The following is a 25,306-nucleotide window of genomic DNA, read 5'->3' as shown; positions in this document are numbered from 1 at the left end:
GAGGCAGAGTTCTCTGGTTAGGCAGCCTGGGTCCCTTGCTCTCTCTCATTGTGTGGAGGTGGGAGTGATAGCCCTTCCACGTGGGGGAAGGGCAGTTCCCAAAATATAAATATGATGAGCAAAGATGCTCATAGCCTCATACATGCCTTATTCTTTTCTACCTCTGAGCGTTTGCACATCCCTTTCCTTCCACCAGGAACTCCCTTTTCTCTTTTCTCACGATGGATGAAATCCCACCCAAATTTCAAGGCTATAACAGTTGCCTCTTCCACTGAATTTTTCCCCCCTCAGTTAAATGGACTTCCTCCATCAGAGAGACGTCTTGGGGCATCCACTTCCCTAGAAAGTGCCGTCATGGAACACTTCTTTTAGAGCTGCCTTCAGAGATGGTTTGTGACCTGCTGAGAAAATTGCTTTGTTTTAGATGAGAGTTGCTGAATGTGTTACTGGTATCTGGGGCTGGGTAATTCTTTTTTGTTGGGGTAACCGTCCTGTGCATTGTAGGGGGTTTAGCAACATCCCTGGCCTCTACCCACTAGGTACCAATAACACTACACCTCCCCTCCCCCACACTCCCACCACCACTTGTGACAAGTGTCTCCAGGCGTTGCCACATGTCCCCTGGGGGAATACTCTCTGGTTGGGAACCACTACTTTAGACCCAAGATAGAATTTCTCTGTTTGGTGATCAAGAACACAACATAGGATAGCGTCTCTAAGCCTCAATGTCCTCATCTGTAAAGTGGTGATAACAGGGGAGCCTCATCATAGTGACGTTGGGACAGCTGAATAAATTAGTTCACGCAGCGTTCATAGAGCAGGACGCGGTCCACGGGCATGCTTGGTATCTTTTCGTGACCGCTGCTTGCTGTCAGAGCTGATTGCAAATGTTTTAGATCGCTGGTGAAAGTCACCTTCGTTCTCAAACGTTGATTAATCCTCACTGGGCAGAGAGACACCACAGAAACCATTAGGGGCAAAAGCAGCATTTTGGGGGGAATTCGGGCTGGAGCGCCCGAGTGTGGCTGCTTGGAAGGGACTGCAACACTCTTACCTTAGTTCCGTCTGTCTGTGTCCACTGAGTACATGTGTGCTGGGCCAACTTCTCATCCTGTCTCCTCTCATTTGTGTGACTTGGAAGTTGAAAAATGTCCGTCTGTATCTTGTCCTGGCCAGGGTCACTTAACCTCTCTGGGTGCACTTTCCTTATCTGCAAATGGGATAATGGACCAGTCTTGCAACCTCTTACCTACGAGTCCCCAAATCAAAAAAGCTCTGAAAACTGAACATTTTTGTTTTTTCTCTCCTGCTGTAACATTTTATTTTTCTGATTCCCTTACACAAGTAACAGAATTTGTATTCATATAGTCAAAAATGTGTGGAATATTGATATTGTTGACATCATTTAGGGAGTTCTCTTTATTAGGCCTCAATCTCTAAAACGTGTTTTTGACATCAGTTTCTGAAGTAAAATAATAGTGAAAGTTTTTCTTGACACATTTGGTGGCAAAAGCTGACCTGATGTGTGATTTATAATGTTGATTATCCATCTCAGTGGGAATATTCCTCTTTTGCTGCTGAAAAAAAATCTGTGTTTGCTTATGGAGTGCTGTTGCCAGGCACCAATGAGGGTGTGATGTATGACTGTACCTACCTGTGTCGAGGTCCCCAAGACCACTCCAGGTGGGTGATTCACTAGGAAGACTCACCTGTCATTTATGACAGTGAGATTAGCAACATCCGGCGAAAACCAGGGACAAGCTCCCGAAAGTCCTCTCCCTGTGGAGTCACGCAAGATGCACTTAATTCCCCAGCAAAGGGGTGTGACAGTTTTGACAACAAGTGTGAACGTTACCAGCCAGGGAAGCTCGAGAGAGACCCGGCTTCCTGGGGTTTTACTGGGGGCTGGTCACACCGGCAGCCTCTGGGATTAATCAGCATAAACCATATTGTCTGAACAGTTTAGGCTCAGTGAGTCACTCTTATCAGTCCTGAGAATAGTGGGAACCCTCCCAAAATCCAAGTGCCCAGACGCCAGCCAAGGGCCTTTGAACAAGATAAACCATCAGGCGGCCTGCGTTAACTATTTTCTGCTCAACATCCTGTTACCTTCCTGAAATTCTTAAGTTCAAATTTGCAGAACTCAAGCTGATCCCCAGGGTTTCAGATAAAGGATCATGGACTTGAATGTTCTTAAAGAGTTTGTGGGACCCGAAGAGATGCTCAGGGATAAACCTGAAAAGTAACACGGCTGCCCCAAACTCACATGGGGTGGCTCGGCCCGTGGGAGCCCCGTGCTAAGGCCTTTGTTCTCGTTCCTTCCGTAGAACCTGGGCCCCTCCGTCCTGGCTGGGGTGGCCGTAATGATCCTCATGGTTCCCCTGAATGCTGTCATGGCCATGAAGACCAAGACCTACCAGGTAGGCTCCAAGCTGGGCCCCTGCCTGAGGCCTTTCCACTTGGGTTTTAGCTGCGTTCCTTCTGCACAGGCCTGGGGGGTTTCAACCTTGCCTCCCTGTTGGAATCCCCGGGGGAGCTTAACAAATGCTGATGCCTGGGCCCCTTCCCGGGATTCTGATTCCCTTAATGTGGGTGGGACCTGGGCAGGGGGAGTTTTTAAAGCTTCCCAGGTGATTATACTGGGGCTGCCAGGGTTGAGAGCTCCTGAAATAATTAGACTTCCTGGGCCAGTGACCGAAATCACTCTGAACCTCCGGGAAGTTCCTTATTTCCCATGAGTGTATTCCTTTGTGTCTGTGTGTATTTTGAAGAGCTGAGTAAAAATCACCCATCTTTCCCCTCACCCCCTCATCCCCCCCCTTACCTTAGGCTGGTCGCAGTGTCAGACTCTTTATTTTCAGAGATACTTTGTATTTCTTAAGTTTTTAAATACCCAAGTAACAGAGTAATGCCTTCTCATTATAAACAAAAATTTCAAATAAAACAAAATTACGCGAATTAAAATGGAATGTCCCTTTCTCAATCCTCTCAACCACAGTGAACACACTGAAACAGATCCTTCTAGATCTGTGTGTTTGTATAGAGATCCGACTGTAGAGTTAGTCTCAGTGTGTATATGTGTGTTTTGTGGTGGTGTTACCATGTGTATTCTTACCCAGACGGTCCTGTCTGGCAGCACGATAGTATCATTTGACGCCACGCCGAGGGGATTGCTCTGTGGCGTGCCATATAGTCTGACTTCATTCTCTTGAACTCGTGCCTAATGGTCCATAGCAGAGATGGGCCGGAGTTCAATTCTCTGCACCCCTGTTGATGGCTGTTTCTGATGTGCCTGTGGAATTTCAGCCGACAGAGCTTGGCCACACTGATGATGCTGTAGGAGAGATGTTCCAGGACGTGGGCCTGTGGGAATTCGATGTGGGGAGGGGGGGGGCGGAGGATAGACAAGGAAGGGGGCAGGGGGCTGTGTCCCCTTCATCTTCTTGTGCCGGCTTCCCTGAGCCTCTGAAACAGTCACAGCCTTCAACCTCATGTTGCCTAAAGTGTCCTCTGGGACCCAGGAGTAACACACCACTTAGTGATACTGTTCTCATGAGCCTTAAATAACTAAATGCATGTGAAGTGCTTAGAAAAGTGCCATGTGGAAATGCCAGAGGACAGTAAAAATAACAGCCGTGTGGCGTGGGCACCCAGTGGTCGGAATTGGTGCCGGCTGGTACAGAGACATTTCGGCATTTTCACCGCGTACTGGCTGCAAGTCAGTAAAGAAGATAAGAAAACGGAGGCAAACAGTATCATCTCTCTTGTGGTTGGATCAGAATAGGGCCTGGGCCCTTTCCTCCCTGGATGCTGGCAGGGCTTTTCTTGCCTCTGGTCCCCCCTTCTAAATAGAAGAGTTTTCTCTGACATCAGATTTAACGTGATTCAAAGCGGGTTTTTCCCTTGATAAAGGGATCCTCTGGAGTGCTCTGTGGGTCAAGAGCTCGGGTTCGTGGGGAGTGGAGGGCCAGCTTTCTCCCCGTCAGGGAGGCCCATTTTTAGTTAAGGGGGTTGTTGAGGGGTGGTCTGCTGCCTGGGCCAGCACTGGGCGGCCAGTCCCCCAGGTGTGGTGTTGAGTTCTCCCCTCTCTGAAGGTGGCCCACATGAAGAGCAAAGATAATCGGATTAAGCTGATGAATGAAATTCTCAACGGGATCAAAGTGCTAAAGCTTTACGCCTGGGAGCTGGCATTCAAAGACAAGGTGCTGGCCATCAGGCAGGAGGAGCTGAAGGTGCTGAAGAAATCTGCCTACCTGGCCGCCGTGGGGACCTTCACCTGGGTCTGCACACCTTTCCTGGTGAGTGAAGCCAAACCCATCCTGGCCCGCATCCTTTGATATTTTACTTTGTTGTCCTGCCTGAACAGTGCTCAGAAGCCACTATTTCAGCAAGGCCTTCTCCGACTACTCCTTTTTAAAACTGCCACCCCTGCCTTTTATTTCATTCACAGTTTCCCTCCCAGGGGTTTGCAGAGTAGCCAGTTTAGGAAACTGTTACAGGTTCATGAAGAAATGAGAAATTTGTGCCGGAATGTAAGCCGCAGCTCTCTGCTTCCTTCATTGAGAAAGTCTTGCTAAGAAAAACAATGTCTGATGAACTAAATTGCGTGCATGGTGCTGTAGCTGAGTTTCATTCTGATGTCAGCTCCTTATCTACTGCCAGCTGGTCATGGGCTGTGGGTTGGCAGTGGCCCATGGGCCACACTTGGAGTGACAGTGCCAGACACACTCTGAGTCACTTATTTCATGAATTGTCTCTTTCCATTAGAAGGTCAGCTCCAGGAAGGAAGGAATTTTTTTATTTAATCTTTTTTTTTTAATTGAGGTATAGTCAGTTTATGATGTTGTGTCAATTTCTGGTATACAGCACAATTCTTCAGTCATACATGAATTTACATATATTCATTTTCTTATTCTTTTTCACCATGAGCTACTACAAGATATTGAATATATTTCCCTGTGCTATACAGTATAAACTTGTTTATCTGTTTTGCGCATAGCAGTCAGTATCTGCAAATCTCGAAACTCCCAGTTTATCCCTTCCCACCCCCCTCACCCCTGGCAACCACAAGTCTGTATTCTGCCCCTCACCCCTGGCAACCACAAGTCTGTATTCTATGTGAGTCAGTTTCTGTTTTATATGTAAGTTCTTTTTTTTTTTTTTTTTTTTTAGATTCCACATATGAGTGATGTCATATGGTATTTTTCTTTCTCTTTCTGGTTACTTCACTTAGGATGACAATCTCCACAGCCATTCTTGTTGCTGCAAATGGCATTATTTTTATCATTTTTTATGGCTGAGTAGTATTCCATTGTAGAAATATACCACAACTTTTTTATCCAGTCATCTGTCTATGGACATTAGGTTGTTTCCATGTCTTGGCTATTGTAAATAGTGCTGCTATGAACATTGGGGTGCAGGTGTCTTTTGGAATTAGAGTTCCCTCTGAATATATGCCCAAGAGTGGGATTGCTGGGCCATATGGTAAGTCTCTTTTTAGTCTTTTGAGGAATCCAGGAGGGCAAGGATTTTTGTCTTTTCTGTTCACTGCTGTATACTTGTACCTAAACAGTACACAGTAGGTGCTCAACAAGTACCCGTCATTCATTGGGAAAAAAAATTCAAACCATACAGAAGGTTGTGAAATGTAAAGGATATTGTCCTCCCTTCTACCTGTCCCTTTCCTCCTGAGTGACAGTTTTATATGCCTTTTTGGGAAAAAAAAATATACATATAGATATTTTTAAAATATTTGTAATATATTCAAGTAGAATGATACTTACATGATGTTCTAGGCCTTTTTGGGATGTAATATATACCGTCTCAGGTCATGCATTCATATCTGCTTCGTCTCCCTTAGTGATGCACCAGAGTTGACTTAACCCGTCTCCCGCTGCTAGCCCTTTTAGGCTGGTCCCTATTCTTTTCTGTTGTGACCCATGCTGCACTGAGTGTGCCGAAACACGTCTTTACTTTAATGGGTCTATCCCTGGCCGGCCAACTTTGGAAAGTTTAAAGATAATGGTGCAAGGTACTATTTTCTGAAGCTGGCTGCAAACTAAGAGACCATATAGAGATGGGCCATGGAAACCTTTTAAGCACAGTTGAGAGTTAAGAATGGTTAAGGATTAGGGGTAGGAGGGTATAGCTCAGTGGTGGAGTACATGACTAGCATGCACAAAGTCCTGAGTTCAATCCCCAGTACCTCCACTAAAAGTAGTAACTAAATAAACCTAATAACACTCCCCCAAATAAATAAATAAATAGAACAATAAAACAATTAAAAAAAAAGGAATGGTTAAGGATGACTTCAGATCATGTCCGCCATGTTTGTTTTTTCTATCTTTGTATTAACTGTGTCACTCTTTTTCTTTTTTTTTTAATGCTGTACTAATAATGGCTATTACTTCTTAGTTATGTTGGCAAATATATATTCTTGAGGTTTCTATGACTAAAACCACACATTTTCATAAATAAGAAAATTTTCTGTTAGGCTGCCATCCGCTTCATCACAGTGGAGTTGCAGGTGGAATGTTTAAGGAAACTCCTGCCTTTTCAGCGTTTATCGAAGTGTTTATTCTGACACTGGATTTTATCAGGTTCAGCTTAACGTCTCCCAGAGTCTTACCTAGAGCACAAGAATGGGTGGTGGGAAGCAGAGATGCTCAGACTTGAGTGAGCCCCAGGGTGACCTGGAGGGCTTGTTAAAGCGCAGCTCGCTGGGCCTCACCCAGAATGTCAGCCCTGCTGGGTCTGGGTGAGCCCTGAGTATTTGCATTTCTAACGTGTTCCCAGGCGCCCCTGTTGCTTTTGGTTCGGGTTCCACACTTGGAGAACCACTGGAGAAGATCCCTGGTACCCAAGAGTGGGGCCGAAGGACGGGCAGTATGGGCATCACTGGGTTGCTTATTAGAAATGCAGACTCTCAGGCCTTCCCCAGACCAGCTAAAGCAGAGCCTGAATTATAACAGTCTCTCTGTAGGTGATTAGTATGCACATGGAAGTTTGAGAAACCCTGGCAAAAAGGAAGAGTAAGCAAACCTTTTTCTGTATAAGACCAACTAGTGAGTGTTTTAGGTGTTCTGAGTCCTGGGATCTCTGTTGCAGCCGCTCATGTCTGCTGGTGTAGTGCAGACACGGCTATGGAGAACACAGAATGGATGGGTGTGGCTGTGTTCCCATAAAAATTATGTATTTTACGGGGGGAGGGTATATAGCTCAGTGGTAGAGCGTATGCCTAGCATACATGAGGTCCTGGGTTCAATCCCCAGTACCTCCATTAAAAAAATAAGTAAGTAAACCTAATTACCTCCCTGCCCAAAAAACAAACAACAAAAATTAAAAAAAATTAATTTACAGACTCTGAAATTTGGATTTCATATAATCTTCATCTGTCATGAAATATTATTATTATTATTATTATTATTATTTTACTCATTTTAAAATGTAAAGTCCAGTCTCAGCTCACGGGCCCAGACACAGACGGGTGGGCCACGGGCCATAGCTGGCCAACCCCTGGCTTAGTGGAGTGGAGTGTTCTTCTGAGAGTCAGGACCCCTGCTGAATTCTGCTGCCAGCCCACAGTGTGACCTGGACCTGAAGCCGGTCGTTTCGCCTCCCTGCGTCTGAGGTTCTGAGCATGGAAGATGGAGGGGTTAGGCCACAAGGATGTCACATGCAGGCCCTGTCCTCCCCCCGACTCCCATGCCCCTGGAGACATTCCCCCGGGCAGTCGTGGTGCTCCCTCCCGCAGAGTTAGGCTCAAGCAGCCCTCCAGGTGGCCGCTGCCAGTTGCCTGGAGTTGCTCAGGCAGTGACGTCTCTTAGCTGTTCTGGGACTCTGTGTTCCCTAAGATCCCTTCCGGCCCCAGTGCACCAGCATTCCAGCCTGGAAGGGTCTGCCATCTCATTCTTTTCACACTCAGTCTCCCCGACTTTCCCCATGTCTTTAACGACTCTGTCTGGTGTTTTTTTTTTTTTAATGAAAATATAAGATTGGATAGTAGTTACAGAGGGTGTTTGTTCTGTTATTTTCTTTAAACTGTCCAATAGTGTTTCCATGTTAAATATACCTGTTAATAGTCTAAATATATGGTACATTTTATTTTAAAAACAGTAATGTATTCACATGGTGCAAATAGTTAAAGCTGTTTCAGGGGGTCTACAACTGAGTTTCTCAGTCCAGCACCACTGACATTTGGGACCCAATAATTTGTTGTTTCTCTGGGGAGGGGGGCATCCTGTGCACTGCAGGAAGTTTAGCAGCATCCCTGGCCTCGACCCACTAGAAGCCAAGTGGTACCTCTCCCCTCACCTTCCCAGTCATCACAGTCAAAAATGTCTCCAAACAGTGTCAAATGTCCCCTAGTTTAGAGCCACTGGTCTGCAGTGGGGTACTGCTCTTTCCACCCTCCACAGACCCCCGTCACCTAGCTCCCTTCTCTGTACCAGTTTCTTTTGTGTATTTCCAGAGAGAGTCTGCATCTGTACCAGCACGACACTGACTATATGCAATACATGTAATTAAACATATACAGCTCTCTTGTTTACTTTACTTGTACACAAGTGATAGCGAATCACACAGAAATCCAAGGCATTCGGATTGCACTTCTTTAAATAGGAAAAGGTCTGTGGCCAGTAGGCTCAGGCCACAAGGTGTGCAGTCCGTGGGTTGTGTTACACTTAGAACGGGGGAGCCTTTCCCCATAACCGTCTGCTTTGCACGTTGGATCCTCTGGCAAAACCTGCAGTTTCCAGCTTGTCACCCGAACTGCTAACCGTTCAGGTATCATCTCCTGCCCTGGCCTCAGTTAGGAAGCCACAGCAAGAGCTTGGGAGTGGGACTGGCTTTTCTTGACCTTGAATTTGCCCCTCAGTTTTTGGGCGATGATGGGCTTCCAGAGACAGAGTTGGTTGAGCTGCTTGGCGTGAAACAGATGAGCCCGGGGGGTCAGTCGGGGACCTTGGCCCTGGCCGAGACACCGAAGGCTCTGACTACATTAGGATAAAATATGTGGTCCTCGGTTCCCTTGGAAGGTGTTTGCATGTTCTTTCCACTGGTGAATTCCTGCGCTTCAAGGGTGATGAGGTGTTTACCCACCGGTAGGTGTGATAGAAGACAGAGGCCCTGGGAGGTCAGGCGAGAATGGGGACGCCATATGGCGGGATTGATGGGGCTGTTTTTCTGGAATATGGAGCCTGGCATTTATCATGTCCTCATGTCCACTTAGTGCACTTTCCTAAAATAGCATCCTCAGGCAGCCGTCAGTATTTAGCATTTGCTGTCTTGGAAGATTTGAGAGCTGCTTGCCTTCTATGTGTCTTGAATCCCCCTTCTTTAGAATAATTATCTTTCCATATGTCAATTACCTGTTGTGCAGTTCTCTGCTGACCAGAACATACATGGACCTTGCTTTTTTTTTTTTTTTTTTGCTGTATCCCTGTAACACAGGGAGACTTGGCAGGTGGTACACACTCAGTAGGTTTATGTAGAGGAGTGATTGAATGAATGAAGATGTAAATGTATCATTAGTCAGAAACTATCTTGCAAGTGGCAGAAACCTAACTTAGATCCACTAAAGTGAAGAAAAGAAAGAGATTTTTGAGTCACAAAACTGAAAAGTCTAGGAAAGTGCTGGTTTTAAGCATAGCTGGGGTTTCAGGCATGACTGGATCTAGGTGTTCCAAAGATAGTATTGGGATTAACTTGTTTGTCCCTCAGCTCTGCTTTCTCCATGGTGATTTCTTTGTCAGATGGGTGCTCACCATGCAATTACAGTTCCTCCTGTCATCTCAGTAACCACTGTAAGGAGAGATTCCCCCTTTTCCCATTAGTTCCTGCAAAGCTAGAGATTGAATCTTGCTGGCCACATGCTTGTCCCTGAACCACTGGGGCCAGGGGGACGAGCTGCTTGGATTGGCCAGGCCTGGGTCACGTGGCTTCTGTTGGAGCTTGGGGTGGGGTGTGGGCAGTTTATCTGTGGCTGAAGCTCAGGGACTGAGACTGGGGGAGGTTCAGCTCCGCAGGGGAAAACTGCCATGTTGTTACCAGCAACAGAAATAGATGCTGGCCAGGCAGAAAGAACAGATGTCCACACGAAGAGACGTCAGGTTTTTGAGGCTGGGCTGGGGTAGATGGTGCAGTCACTTGCCCCATTTCTCAGCGTGGAGGCACTGTTAGCACTTAGTGGGGATTTTTTTGCATCTGTGATCCTCACCCATTGTAAGGCTGCAGCAAACTCCAGCTCCCCCCTACCTGCAACCCCAGCCACCTCCACACTCTTCCAAACACCTGGATAATTCCTGTTCTTCACTAGCCCGTGAGTCTCAGAATCTCCAAACCTGCCTCACACTGTGCCCAGTTAATAATTGAAGGGTGAATGAGTGCCCTCCACTTCCTGGAGAAGCTGGAGCTGTGGCTCTGGCAGGGGCCACGTGATGTTGCTCCCTCTGCTTCCCATGCTGCCAGCAGCCACCCCATCGGCTGGGCCACGGGAGCTGGTATATTCTGGTGGTGAGATGCCCGAGGCCTGGTTTTCTCCTTTGCTGAAGACATACCCCGTGTATGCTTTTGTGCCTTCGGGCAAATCCACCCTCCCACCCACCCATCCATCCATCGGCCCATCCATTCATCCATCTACCCACCCATCCACGTTTACTAAGTATCTGCCATGGCCCACTGCTGTCCTAGGCACTGATGATAGAGCAGTGAATACTGCAGACAGAAATCCATGCCCTCATGGGGAGTTCATTCATTCTAACTGGGAGCTGCAGACAGTAAACAATGAGCATAATAAATTTATCAAATAATATACTAAACTGTCAAAAACGCTATAAAAAAAAAGATTCTGGTCAGAACGATAGGGAAGGCTTACAGTTTTCAAGTAGGATGTTCAAAGGCTTAACTGTGAAGGTGACATTTGAATCTTAATCTGAGGGAGGTGAGAGGGCCGAACAGGGACAGCGAAGAGTGAGTGCCAAGGCCCTGAGGCAGGACTGTGCCTGCCCCGCAGAAATAGCCACAGGGGCCAATGGGGCTGGAACAGAGGGACGGGGCGGGGAGAGTGGAAGGAGAGGAGGTCCGACGAGTACAGAGGAGGGTCGTTTACACATCTGGGGGGCCCTGGGGCCTGAGTCAAGACTTTGGCTTCTGTACAGAGGTAGAATAGACTGATTTTGGAGAGGTGATTTTTAAAAGAGATTTATTATTTTTAGTGAGATACAATTCACCATTTTTATGTGTACAATTAAATGATGTTTAGTATATTCACAAGGTCGCACAACCATCCGCACTGTCTGGTTCCCGGAACATCTCCACCGCCCCAGAAGGAAGCCCTGCACTCACCGGTGGTTACTCCCCACCCCCCCATTCCTCCCATCACCCTAGCCCTCAGCGCCCACTAACCTACTGTAGATTTGCCTATTCTGGACATTTCATTTTGGAATGAAATCATGTAACACGTGTGGCCTTTGTTGTCTGTCTCGTTTCACTGAGCATCTTGTTTTCAGGGTTCATCCATGTCACAGTGAGTGTCAGCCCTTCATTCCTTCTAACGGCTGAATACTATTCCTCTGTGTAGATGTGTTTAGAGAGTTTTGAGTGAAGAGAACCTCTGGTTGAGAGGCAAGTGCGTCATCATTACCTGGAAGAGGGGAGCTGGGATGTGCAGCCATCCCAGGGATCAAGTGTCTGTGGCTTTTTGAGCACCTAACCTCCCTCTTGGCCACGGAGCCTGGAAAATTCCTGTGCCTTACCTCACGGTCACCTCAGTCGTTAATGTCAGAGCCAGAACAGCAACCAGCTCTGCTTTCCAGTGCTTCGTTCTTGGGACCCGGTTAATTGATTCTTTGGAAAAATAGTCCAGGGAGTCTGGACTGAGTCCTGACACAAGAAATAAAACAGCTGCCATCTACTGCATTTTACTGTGCCCCGGGCACGGTGCTAAGCACTTTATAGAGAGCCTGATTTCTTGCTGCTGGAAGCCCTGCCAGTGTGCATCCTGATCCCCATTTTATAGATGGGAAAACAGAGGCTCGCTTGGAGAGGTGAAGTGATGTCACAGCCCAGAGTCACACAGCAGATAAGCAGGCAGAGCTTATGGTTTTAATTTTTAAGATATACAGCCTTCTAAAGGGTCACAAAGAAGTGAGGCAGCTGAGACCCTGCACATACACTGGACCACAGCCACACCAGAATCTTGGCCACACCAGGATCTGCTGATGGCTGGCCATCTGCTTTGAGCTCAAAAAGAAGGTCCCAGGGCAGTTTATTTCCCCAGGGGCTAACATGGAGGTGGAGACCTTTGTCCATCTGCTCGGGGTCCAAGGTGTTCCAGGTGGCTTTGGTAGTGTGGACCAGGTGACCTTGGGGGTGTTACCAGCCTCCCCTGTCAACACCTGGCACTGCCTTCACTGGCAGGAGGACGAGGCACCGAGAGCCACCTGTTGATCTTTTACTTCCCTCCCAAGCCGATCTGAGCAGAGCAGCGCAACCCTAGATTATTCAGGGACCCCTTCCTTTTTCCTGTTGAGGGAGGTGATGTCTCAGAACAACCAAACCCAAATTCCAGTTGGCAAGGTAGCAGAATCCCAGGACCCACTGCAGGGCTTAAGGCAGGTCTGACTTTGTGGAGAGGGGAGTGCCCTTTGGAAGACCCTTGGACCTTTATTTTCTTTCTTTCTTTTTTTTTTTTTTAAAGTGTTCCTTTCCTGGGGGTATAAAACCATATACTCTGAGCTAAGGAAATTTAAACAGTGGCCGAATCCTCCACCTCTACCCTCATTTCACAGATGAGACAGTGGACGCTCGGGGAGAGGAGGTGACATGCCCAAGGTCTCAGTGTTCCTTGTGCCCCGGGTCCTTCTAGGCATTGAGGATACAGCCGTGTACAAAACAAAGTCCCTGCCTTTGTGGAGTTTACGTTTCAGTGCAGGAGACAGACAGTAAATACCAAAATCTTACAACGTAAGGTAGAAGTAGGTGCTATGAAGAAAAATAAACTGGGATAAAAGGATGGAGAGCTATAGGGGGCTGTTCTGGGTTGGGCAGCCTCTCGGAATGGGGAGAGAGAGTTGCCAGGCAACCATCTGGATGGGAAGGTTGTTTCTGGCAGAGGGAACAGCAAGGACAAAGGCCCGTAGGTGAGCTTGCACCTGTTGGTGTCGAGGAACCCCGAGAATGCCCGTCCAGTGTGCCCAGAGAAAGTTGGTGGGAGAGGCCAGGTCTTTGGGCTCCTGGTCATTGATTTATCAAGTTCATTGTTTGAGTGTTTAGTGAGTGCCTGCTGTGTGTTAGACACTGCCTCGGGTGTTTCTGCTGCCTCCAGCAGCCAGTCATAGGCCCCTGCGGCTCACGGGGTGGGATGGGGAGGACTGGGGACCACGCTGCCCCGGGGGGACTTGTAACTACTCCTGCGACTGTGAATCTGACCCAGCGTCCTGCTTGCAGGTGGCCCTGTCTACGTTTGCCGTCTACGTGACTGTCGACAAGAACAACATCCTGGATGCCCAGAAAGCCTTCGTGTCCTTGGCCTTGTTCAACATCCTCCGCTTTCCCCTGAACATCCTCCCCATGGTCATCAGCAGCATCGTGCAGGTACAGGCGAGGCTGGGGGACTTCAGGGAGGGGATGTCTGGGGAAACAAAGCAAAAGGGCATGGAAGTCCCCCTGGAAGCAGCCGCCTCTGCGTTACCCCTCCCACTGTGCCGGGGTGGGGGGCTTGGTGAGGCCCCGACTGCTGGCTTCAGGCTCTTTTTGGTCCTGCCCTGAACTGAGAAACACCTTTAACTTCTTGAACTCACCCTGGAGTATGTGAAACAGAAGTTGTTGCAACTAGGGTTTCCCAGGATCTGCAAGATTCTTTCTGAGACATCTGGTCCATTCTGTTCTGATTGAGTCTGTTCCACCCTGCCTTGTCCTGTCCTGTCCTGTCCTGTCCTGTCCTGTCCTCTTTCTTCAAAAATTCGGCTCTTGACCTCCTATCTTGATTTTGCAACCCACTCGTAGTCCTTGGCCCAAATGCCCTAGAATTCTCCAGTTCCAAGAGGTGATTCTGGAGAAGAGACCGCTCAGTCACACCTACACCCTCTGAAGCTCCTGCGCTTTCCTGCTGACAGTGTGTCTCACATTCTTCTCCCTAGCCTTGCACACTTTGACCTGAAAACTCTATTTTTAACCACATGAACAAGTCAGCCTTAATATTTGGTTGTATAACCCTGGTCATAGGCTTGTTAAAATATGAATATAAACCAGCACATAAACCCCCTTCTTATTATGAACAGTTTCAAATGTACACAGAAGTGGAGAGTATTATGGTAATGATGTGTGCCCATCACCCGGATTCAACATTTTGCCACAATTACTTCATCTAATCCTTTTTCTGTCTTCTTCCCTCCCTCTCTCCTTCCCTCCCTCCATTCCTTCCTTTCTTTGCTGAAGAATTTTAAAGCAAATCCCAGACATCTTGACACTTCACCCATAAGTACTTTAGCATGCATTTCTTTTTACGTAATTATAGTACCATTACCGTACCTAACAAAATTAACGGTAATCTCTTAAAATAATATCCAATCCATATTAAAATTTTCTAAATTGTCTGACAGTCTTTATAGTTTGAATCAGGACCTTTGCCTTTTTAAACATTTCTTTTTACTGAACTATAATTGACATAAAACGTTGTGTTCAATGTGTACAGCGTGGTGATTTGATACGTGAATATGTTGCGATGCCATTATCACTGGACGCCTCTGTCACACATCTGTTACGTCCTATGATTATCATTTCTTTTTTGTGTTGGGAGCCATTAAGCTGTGGTCTCTTAGCAACTTTGAAGTTTATTTCTCCAGTATCATTGGCCGTAACCACTGTGCTGTGCATTCAGTCTCCAGGACTCGTTTAGCTCCTGGTTGCAAGTTTATCTTAAATGCAACCATTGTCTTTGGCTGTTTCTTAAGTCCCTTGTCAGCTAGAACAGTCCTCTGCCCTCCTTTTTAATACCGGTGTGGGCTTTTAAACAAAACAAAAAGAACCCAAACCCATTTATTCTGCGGCATCCGCTCAGTGTAGGAAGTACAGAGCCTTCAGAAGAAAGGAGGATGTGGGCCCTGCACACCCAGGGAAAACCACTGTAAGTGATCCTCGGCCTGTTTTGCAAAAACACTTTTAAAAATAACCACAGCCTGTCATTGCTTCGTGTGTAGGCAAGTGTCTCCCTCAAGCGCCTCAGGATTTTCCTGTCCCACGAGGAGCTGGAGCCTGACAGCATCCAGCGGCGGCTCATCAAAGACGGTGCGTCCTGGGAGAGCGGGCGACTGCAGGGCCTTACCTAGCGCTGCCCAGGATGGCGGACTTGACCTTGGGTCTTCTAGCTCTCTTGTTGAGAGGCGGCCCCCTGAGCGAGGCCCACCCCTGAGGGCCAAGTTCCGGGGCCTGGACCTTGATCCTGCTCTGAGTAGATGAATGGGCAAATCAAGGACGTTGGAGATTGACCCCCCCCCCCGCATCCCCACTAGCTTTGCATCCCTGGGCAGGTCACTTCCCTGCTCTGAGCCTCAGTTTCCCCACGAGGGCAGTGGAACTCATGGTGCCTTTCTTTGGCGGGGCGTTACATGGATTTTTATTGGTAGGTTTGTTTATTTTGTAGCTTATTAATTTGTCCTTTCCCAGCAGACCTCCTCTGAGCAGGGATTTTACTTGTGGCTGTATCTCCAGGCACTTAATAAAAAGCATTCATAGTGCTGACAGTAGTGACCACTTTTCGCTGAAATGACATTCCCACCATACATGTCCTGTCCTCACCCATCCATACGTAGCTCACTGCAGCTCTCCGAGAGATGCTGCGGAAACCCCCATCTGCAAATGAGGAAACTCGCCCAAGTAACTCACACAGCCAGTAGGAAGGAGAGTCAGGACTCACACCCACAGCCAGTCAGCAGTTTGTGCTCCCACCCACCGCAGTGTCTCCACACTGAGATGTACTGAACACCTACTGTGTGTCGATCACTGTTCTAAGGACTGTCTGTTTTGCTCCATTCCCTCCTCATTACAGCCCTATGAGGCTGGCCCCATTCTTACCAGTCCTGTTTTTACAGGTGAGGAAAGTGTGGCACAGGGAAGTTAAGTAACCCACCTGTGGCTCTCCAACAAGAAGGTGGCAGCAAAATGATTTTCAGGCTTCCCTGACCTCTACCCACTAGATGCCAATAGCACCCACCCCCACCCCCCAGTTTTGACAACTAAAAATGTCTCAAGACATGATGCCCCTTGCGGGGCAGAGTCGTTCCAGACTGAGAACCACTGCTCGCTGCATGTCGCTGACCTGTGGTTGTCCAGTTTCTGCTGTCCTGAGGACTGAATTGTACCCCCGTCTCTCTATCATACACACACACACACACACACTTACACGTACACGTATACAGACACCCCCCCCATGCCATCTACGCCAGGATTGGATTTCCCTGCATGACACAGGGCTGAAATTTGAGGCAGCCAGGGAAGTTTCGAGCTCCTGGAGTTGTTCACAGCGCACTGTGAGTGTCACGTGATGTTGGAAAACCCCTGGGCTTCAGTCCAGCCTCAGCCCCCTTCCTGCCCTGGTGGCGGTTAGACTGAGATGTTTATCTACACTCACTGGGTGCCAGGCAGGGCCCCCGTTGGCAGCTCGGGGCTAAGTCTTGGGGCCAAGTCTTGCGGTCTGTAGCTTGACCAACTCAAGTGGCTTTTCTTAAATTCCTTAAATAGTACCTTTCAACTTCCTCCTTGTTCTCTGTTTTGGGGGGGCGGGCAATGGGAGAGGAGGAGATCAAGTTAGGTTAACCAGTAACTTCCTCTGTCTGCAGGTTTTGTGTCTTTGATGGGTAGGGGAACTTATTTCTTCATTTGACAAGTTAAAAACACCCTCATCTTTAGGTGGTTTTAAGGTGACTTATAACTAAGAGTCAAAAAAAGTTGTTGTAAGTGAAGGGCATGAAGTAAAAAGAAAATACGGGGGAGGGGAAGAAGATGAAGGCAGAGGTGCTAAACACCTCAGTCACAGAGTGCTCCCCCCACACCCGGCCCCTCCCATAATGCAGACTTTGTCTTTAACGCCCTCCCCTCCCCCGCCACCATTTCCCACTTCCTGTCCCATCCCTGCTGTTTACCGTGAATGACTGGTGCTTTAGAAAGACTGACGTGCTGTGATGTGAGCAGGGTGGCGGGAGGGAGGGGGGAGACAGAGAGAATGCTGGGAAGTGAGTTACCAGGCTGCTGTGGAATCCAAAGGACCCTGATTTGAATGTAAAGGAAGGGCCTGAAGGTGTAGGGAGGGCCAGGGGCCAGTCCAGCCTGATGGACAGGCATCCTCACGAGCCCGCTTCTTATGCCCTGTGACTCTGCTAGGCCCACCCAACCAGAGCTGCAAGAACCTCCCAAGATGGGTGAGGGAGGCCCCCGGGGCCCCCCTTGCCTTTCCAGATGATGCAACCTCCTATCTTTCAAGACAGAGCCCTCTTGGGGTTTCCTTCTGCTTTCTGGGTCTAAGGCTGCCTCAGAGCAGCTGGTTGGGGGTCTTCTTTAGAAAGTGTAACTGATGTAACCAGATAATGCCTAGTCTGAGTGTTTAGTGTCTGGGGTTGACCAACTTGATTAGGAGGAACAAAAAGTAAGAGCCTGTTGCTCACTCTCAGGCCGTGGCTTCATTTCTGCCTGACTTGTCATCTCTGGTGCTTTTCAGCCGGGATCACAAACAGCATCACTGTGAAGAACGCCACATTCACATGGGCCAGGAACGATCCTCCCACGCTGCATGGGTAAGCAGGACGTGGAGAGAGCTGTGGGGCTGTGGGCAAACGTGAGTTTGAATTCCCATGCTCCAGCTGTGTGACAAAGAGTAGGTCACTTTCTGAGCCTAGTTTGGCTCATCTGGAAAATAGGTCCTGTCATACCTGCTTGGGCTTCAGGGAGGAGCAGGTGAGAGTGTATCTGGCTCCGAGGGTTCCCTCGGATTATAAGTAACAGAAACTTTGCACAGATAGACTTAGGCAACAAAAGGAAATTTCTAGTTCACATAACTGAGAAGGTCCACTTTCAGGTACAGTGTGATCAAGGGACTCAGTGCCATCAGGGCTCTCTCCACCTTGTCTTGTTCCCCTTCAGTCTGTACGGCTGCTTTCTCGGGTGTCTTCTCCCATGATCCAAAGGTCCCCCATCCACTCCAGGTGTGCCTCCTCCGTCATCAGGAGGCCCACTTGCCTCTCACGGCCAGGGTGCGTCATGTGCCCCTCCCTCAGCCAGTCGCCGGCCAGGAGAGATGGAGTACACTGACTGGCCGAGCCAGGTCTGAGGCTGTGATGCTGCCCCTGGTGGCAGGCAGGCTGGGTCAGCTGAAAGGAATTCTTGTCTGCTTAGACTTGCTGTTGGGATGGATTTGTTCTCTGTCCTCTCCAAGATCCCCTGTCTGCCTGGCTCCCCCTTTCTTACCATTTCCACATCTGGGACCTTACCCACCCACTTCTTATTTTTCCAAATCACAGCATCCAGGGAATTGACCTAGTTCCTGGGCAGTTTGTCAAGGGCCTCTAATTTCTTTTTGACAGGAGGCCTTGCTCAGCGGCTTTTAGAGGCCTCCTTAAGGAGGCCCCCAAACACAGGGCCAGAGGTGACATTTTTAGGGGCCATATTTATCCCCAGTGCCTTAAACAATTATCCCTTTACTGGATAGCAAATCATTGCTGTTTTATCTTGGGAGGCGGGGACAGGCGAGGGAACAAACTCTAGAGAAAAGAATCTGTCCTTTGAAAATTCATGGTGGGATTGCACGTTTAGGAAGTTCTTCCTTATGTCTGACTTAACTCCTGCATGCTTCAATTTTAGCTTTTCTCTCTTGCCCTGCTTCACAACTAAATAGCCTCTATCTGTCCCCATCCTTCCCTCTGTCCTTCCAATCTCCAAGGCCTTCTTGTTACAGTCACCATCCCCCGCCCCATGAATCCGCCTCAGATTTCTCCATCCGAACCTTCTCTTGTCAACCTGTAACGTATTCCTGTCTCACCTGGACGATTGCAGGAGTTGCCTCACTAGGCTTCCTGTTCTGTTCTGGCCCCGTGATCCATTCCCATCACAGCACAGAACAGAAGAATAATCAGCGAGACCACACAGCAGGTTCACAAGCATCAAACAATCAATGGCAGCAAAATCCATCAGCATCATAGGATGTTGAAATCATAGTAGCTGCAGTTGGAAAGTGCAGCCAATGTGAGTGAACCCGAGGAGGCCCTGGGCGTGCCCGCCTCCCCTGTGTGGGTAGAATCTCAGCTCCAACTTTGCTGTCAGCAGTGGTCGCAGTGGGCAATGGTCCATTGTCCTGTGACAGCCAGTCTTGCCTGCAGAACACTGAGTTCGATTTATTGTACTTCACCTACTGTTATTTGTCAAAGGGCGATTTCAGTAGAGACGCGTTTCTGAAACTCAGACTCACCTGTGTCAGGCCCCGTGCGTGGCTCCCAGCTGCAAAGCGTGTCCTTTGAGGCACTGCTGGGTCTGGCCACCACCCACCCGCCTCTTCAGGACTGGTCTCACTCTCCCTGCTTCATCCTGTGTCATCAGCATGTCTACCTCGATCTCGTCTGTGACTTCACATCCGTGGGCCTTTCCTCAAGCTGTTCCCAGGTGTCTGCATCTGGGGTGTGCTTGTTCTTGCTCACTCTTCCTCCAGAGTTTGTTTTGAAGTGTCCTCTTCCTCTGGGCACCTGCATCAGGCCCCCAGGCAAAGTTAATCGCCTCCACTCATCATGGCTTGGTCCCTGGTCCCTCAGGTCTCTCCCGTAGCCTTTTCTAAGATGCAGGTGCATCCCAGCACCTGTCGTGGGCCTCATTGGTGGAGGATTCTGAGACCATTCACTGAACTAAGCTCATCTTAGAAACGGTGGAAGGAGTTTCCAGACCTTGAAGGCTCGTGACAGCCCTGCCTGCCGTCTCTCTCTCCACACAGGCACCCCCGGCCCGCCTTAGTTCGGACAGGGGTGTGGCTGAGCCCAGATGTGTCGTTTCGTTTCAGCATCACCTTCTCCGTTCCGGAAGGTTCCCTGGTGGCCGTGGTGGGCCAGGTGGGCTGTGGGAAGTCGTCTCTGCTCTCAGCGCTCTTGGCCGAGATGGACAAAGTGGAGGGACACGTGGCTATCAAGGTAGGAGGAGGCCTGGGTAGGGGTGTGGGGAGCTGACGGCCTGAGGGAAGGCCAAGGGCACTGCTGGTTTCTTTCTTGACGACCTTGTTAATGAAGTGGGAACAGTGAGTCTCTCTCCTCTCATTCTGTCTGTCTGTCTCTTGACATTCTTTCTCCTCAGTGTTGTAGAAAGCAGGATTTTGGTGTTATTCCCTGCCATGTCTCAGCACCTAGGATAGTGCCTGGTACGCAGTAGGCACTCAATAAATACTTAGTAAACACACAGATGCTCCCTCGTCCGCCGGCTGCCTCTCATTCCCTCCTCATCTCCGCCCTGCAGTGTGCGTGTCTCGTGGCCTCCTTACGCAAGAGTCCTTCTGGCTTGTTCTTTCTCTCTGATTCTCTGTGTATCTCTTTGTATAAATGTAACAAAATTTGAAATTTTTGAATTATGTTGTTGGACTATTTTCTTAGAGAATTCTTTTTAAGGGAACTATTTAAATTCTGAGTGTTTATTGGGTTCTTAATGTGGGGCTAAACAGATACTGTGGTTTTATTGCTTTTAAATAAGGAGTGTTTTGAACTAAGTTAAAATATTCCTTAAGAGAGAGTTTAAGAGGCTGCTTTAGGGAACGGATGAGTCCCTTCAGAATCCAGGGCCTTGTTTTGCGTTTAGCTCTTTCTCCATGCGGCCTTTCCCTGGGGGACAGATTCTCTCCTCGGAGTTTTATTGACACCAGCATTTCCTAGAGCACGGTTTGCAGCAAACTCATTTTGTCAGGATATTGGGGGAATAAAGAGTCCTGGGCTCAGGTAAGCTTGAGAATAGTGCATACTCTATGATTCCCTCCCTCTGGAGATTTAAAATAAATGATAATAAAATAAAGGCTCTGAGAAGTCCTGCAGGGAGAAAAAAATGTATTTACCTTTGGTTAATCCAGCGTGTCCCAGGCATACTTTGTACCTCTTTGTTGTCCATGCAGCAACTCCTTCCATCCCTAAAGTGACTGTCTCCTGGAAGGTACTTTGGGGGATGCTGGTTTGTGCCGTTTTTATTTCAGAGCAAAATCCTTTCTTTGCTGATTATGTGATGCCCTTGAGCCTAGAGTGTCTTAGAAAAAGTTTTAATTTCAAAAGCCAGGTCCAGACTAATGACATTTAGCCATTGTTTTAAGAAATGATCTGTCATTACTTTCAAATACATGTTACAAAGTAAGATTAACGGGCAATGTGTGCTCGGTTAATGGAAGAAAATTCCGCATCACGGCGGGATCCACATTGTGTTCTGTTTCCTTTACCCCAGGTTTGCACAACCACAGCACATTGACATTTCAGGCCGGATAACCCTCTGCCATGGGTTGGGGGAGCTGCCTTGTGCATTGTATAATGTTTAGCAGCATCGCTGACCTCTACTCACTAGATGGCAGGAGCAACCCCCATCTGTGACAACCAAAAGGGTCTCTTGACATGGTCAGATGTCCCTTGGAGGGCAAAATTGCCCCTGGTTGAAAACCACTGTTTTAAAGTAAAAAGCCTTTAATTTAAATGTAGAGCTGACGGTTCTAAAAAGTCAGGCTGCTCTGACTTTTTGGTTTGATGGGGTTATAGATTTATTTGTGACTGGTTTTGTTTTTTGTTTTTTGTGTTTGTTTGGTTTTTTTTTTGCCTTGATAAGGGGAATACTAGAAATGAGTCTAAAATGTTTATTTTTCCCAAATATTTTAGTTGGTAGGGCCTGTGCGTACCATGTCTGAATTATCTGAGGGGTCCACAGTGAGGCTTTGTGACAGCTTGGCCTCTTGCAAGTTAGGCGTGAGCAATTTATTTATCTGAGAATGAAGATTAGGAGTCCCAGCCTTGTCCTCCTAGAATTCCTTCATGTAAGAATCTCCGACGGCTCCCCCTTGCCCTTTCAGTAGAGCCCACGCTCCTCACCAAGACCACCAGCCGGTGTGAGCCACCCCTGCCGCCCCTCAGTGCACTCCTGCCCATCTTCCCCTCACACCGTGTTCCAGTCACACCAGCCTTCCTGCTCCTCAGACGTGCCAATTTCTTCTCTTCTCCAGGCCTTTGCACATGCTGTTCCCTCGGCCTGAAATGCTCTTCTCCCTTCTCTTTATCAGGCCAGCTTATCCTCACCTGTTAGTCCTCATTTAAATTTTTTTTTGCAGTTGCTAAAATATATGAAACAAATGCCCTCCCCCTAGTCTTTATTCTCATGGCATTCTTGACACCTTACCTTAGTGGAAGTAAAGACCAACAGCTTCAGAAATGGACAGTTTTATACAGAAGTCCTTGCTTAAATTTCATCAAGGAAATTTCCTCAAGGACTCCTTCCCTGACGTACCACACTAAGTCTCCCCTTTTAAAAGACTTTTTTTTTAAGTCTCAGTATTTTTCCATCCTGGCATGTATCATAACAATAATCAGTGTTTGTACCTATAGGCATTCAGTGAATTGTTACTAAATACATAACTGTAATCTCATCAATGAGGATTTCAGCTCTTGAGCTCCCAGTATTGGAGCCAGTGATTGACCTAGTGTGGGCTCTGATCCCAGCCCTGGTGTCCGCAGTCCTTTGGGCATCAGTTTCCTTTTTGTTAAAACCACAGGTGTGATGAAAGGATCTTGTGAAGTAGGGCTCTCCTGGCAGGTAGGTGGGTAGTCCAGCTGCTGTCATGTTAACCAAGTCTGTCTGTCTTGCCGCCTTCTCCATTTGCCACCTAGGGCTCAGTAGCCTACGTCCCACAGCAAGCCTGGATTCAGAATGTTTCTCTCCGAGAAAATATCCTTTTTGGACGCCAGCTTCAGGAACGGTATTATAAGGCTGTGATAGAAGGCTGTGCCCTCCTCCCAGACCTGGAAATCCTGCCCAGTGGGGACCGGACGGAGATTGGTGAGAAGGTCAGTAGACTTCAACACAGCCACTGTATCAGTTAGCTATTGCTGTGTAACAAACAACCACAAAAATCTGAGTGGCTTACGATGTTAAACACTTACTCTGATTTACGTGTGAGTCGGCTGTGACTGGGTAACCCAGTTGGGTGGCTCTACTCCATGTTGGGGTCAGCTGAACCTGGCTGCAGGCTGGCTCAGGTCAGCTCCATGTAGCTCCTTGCTGGGGCCTAGGTGATAGGGCAGCAGCTCCCGAGGGGGAAGCTCTTCTCATGGCAGCAGCAGAAGCCCAAGGGAAGCAAGAAAAAAATGGTGTTCCTTAAAGCACACTGTCCTTTCCACTCACAAAGCCAATCACTTGGTTGAGCTCAAAGACAAGGGACCAGGAAGTACACTCTACCTTTGTAGTCATGTGACTGCAAAGTCACATGACCAGAGACACTATACAGGGAAGGGGTTTGTCATAGGTTCACATGTCCACAGTCCCTTTCAAAACAGTGATAATGGTAGAAGCAATAATACAATAGCTAACATTTATTGAGTAATTTCTATGTACCAAGCACTGTGCTAAACATTTCATGCATATTTCGTCCTTACAGCAAGCTCACGAGATGGGATTTACTGTTAATCCTGTTAAATGGTTGAGGAATAGGAGGCGCAGAGAGGCATAGCCCAAGCCCCTTCCTGGCTGGCTTGTGCTCGCGCCCCCTGGTGGTTATGCGGTTTGCGCTGTGGTGGTGTGACTATGCCATGGCAGCACCGAAGAGCTTTCCCACCTTTGTTCTTAGTTACAAGCTACTGGCTCCACCGGCTTTCTTAGTTGGTGAGTGATTTCTTTTACTTGAGCGAAATCTGCAGCTCGTTGGAAAGAGAAAACAAATTATTAGGGCTTTGGGGGGTTTTCATGTAGCAAAGGAGCCTGAGTTAGTGTAAACAGAAAATCACAGGAAGAACTGAGTTTGATACAAATGCATCACATGGAATCCAAAGGCTGGAATATGGTGGGGGCTCAGGGGGGCCGGGACAGTCAGCCTGGTTCCTCCTCTGTCTTTTGTCTCTGTTTTTCTGCACATCAACTTTGTCCTTTCTTCACAAGTGTTTCTGCTACTCGGAGACTCCTCATTCTCCCTGGTTTAGGTCCCTGTGTCAAATTCTGGAGGGAGAGGACATGATTGGTTTAGTTTAGGTCTGGTATTAGCCACGTACCGAAAAGCTGTGGTCAGAGGGACCCTCAAAATGAACCTGGCTGCCAGGACCCCACCTCAGAGCAGGGAGAGAGTGGGCATCCCTTGGGAGAGGGGCTGAGCAGTTAGCGCAGTGGGTGTCCATTTTGATTCCAGCCAGATGTGGAAGTGATGATGGTTTACCTGTTGCAAGAGGGCTGTGTGGTCCACGTGCCTTGATTGAGATTAGAAAGTGGTGCCCTTCGTGCAGGACGCAAGCTGGGTTTCAACACCCTGAGGGCACAGCCTGCCTCGACTGTGTGGCTTCACCAGTGAGCGATGCAGAGTAGGGACCAGACTCCAGGATCAGGAGCCTTTCCTGTAGCCAGCACCATTTGGTGCCACCAGCCCCCCTTTCCTGACTGTGCAGAGCACCGGGACTTGAACTCCCGTTGGTGCAGGCACAATCTCATGCTTTTTCCACCTGCTATATCAGTGGGAGGCAGGTGCAGCCCTCCGAGGCCTCTGGCCACGGTCTGCTGCATCCCAAGCAGGTCTCCCCCTCTGCCTGTCTCTGCTTCCCAGGAGACCCACTCTCCTGCCACGTCTCTCCCCAGGGCGTGAACCTGTCTGGGGGCCAGAAGCAACGCGTGAGTCTGGCCCGGGCGGTGTACTGTGACTCTGACATCTACCTCTTCGACGATCCCCTCTCTGCTGTGGACGCCCACGTGGGAAAGCACATCTTTGAGAACGTGATTGGCCCCAAGGGGTTGCTGAAGAACAAGGTACCTGCTGCAGGGACGGCTTGGGGTCTGGCCCTCATTCTTTGATCAAGTCACAATGTGTGTCCCCTTTGAGAATCCTTTACTTAATTGGACTTGAGAACATATTTCTAATCCTTCCCTTGGCAGCCTTCCCAGGACAGTCTTCTTGCTCCTGTCTTTATAGGTGGACGTCCTGGGCACTGGAAGTCAGTGCCTCCACTTGGCCTAAGGAAGCCTCTCTTCCTGTTTAAATAATGGGGATGGCTTTGCAGAGGGAGGTCCCACCCCAAGATCCGCTGTGAGCGAGGAGGCTGTGGGCTGATGGACAGAGGTTTGAGCAGGAAAA

The 25,306-nt window shown here is 48.4% G+C and overlaps 1 protein-coding gene across 4 annotated transcripts in view; it reads left to right on the top strand.

Moving 5' to 3' along the window:
- ABCC1 (ATP binding cassette subfamily C member 1 (ABCC1 blood group)) overlaps nt 1-25,306 on the top strand; it is a 127,544-nt gene that overhangs the window by 68,335 nt on the left and 33,903 nt on the right. For all 4 annotated transcript variants that reach the window (XM_074346286.1, XM_074346284.1, XM_074346285.1 and 1 more), the window contains exons 11-18: nt 2,328-2,420; nt 4,095-4,298; nt 13,447-13,593; nt 15,198-15,285; nt 17,711-17,786; nt 20,033-20,159; nt 22,866-23,042; nt 24,814-24,981. In XM_074346286.1, coding sequence (XP_074202387.1) covers nt 2,328-2,420; nt 4,095-4,298; nt 13,447-13,593; nt 15,198-15,285; nt 17,711-17,786; nt 20,033-20,159; nt 22,866-23,042; nt 24,814-24,981 — 1,080 coding nt within the window. The remainder of the gene's footprint in view (nt 1-2,327; nt 2,421-4,094; nt 4,299-13,446; nt 13,594-15,197; nt 15,286-17,710; nt 17,787-20,032; nt 20,160-22,865; nt 23,043-24,813; nt 24,982-25,306) is intronic.

Source organism: Camelus bactrianus, chromosome 18 (genome assembly GCF_048773025.1).
Source record: "Camelus bactrianus isolate YW-2024 breed Bactrian camel chromosome 18, ASM4877302v1, whole genome shotgun sequence".
Lineage (NCBI taxonomy): Eukaryota > Metazoa > Chordata > Mammalia > Artiodactyla > Camelidae > Camelus > Camelus bactrianus.
Note: the sequence above shows the minus strand (reverse complement) of the source record. Positions and strands in the feature narration are given on the sequence as shown.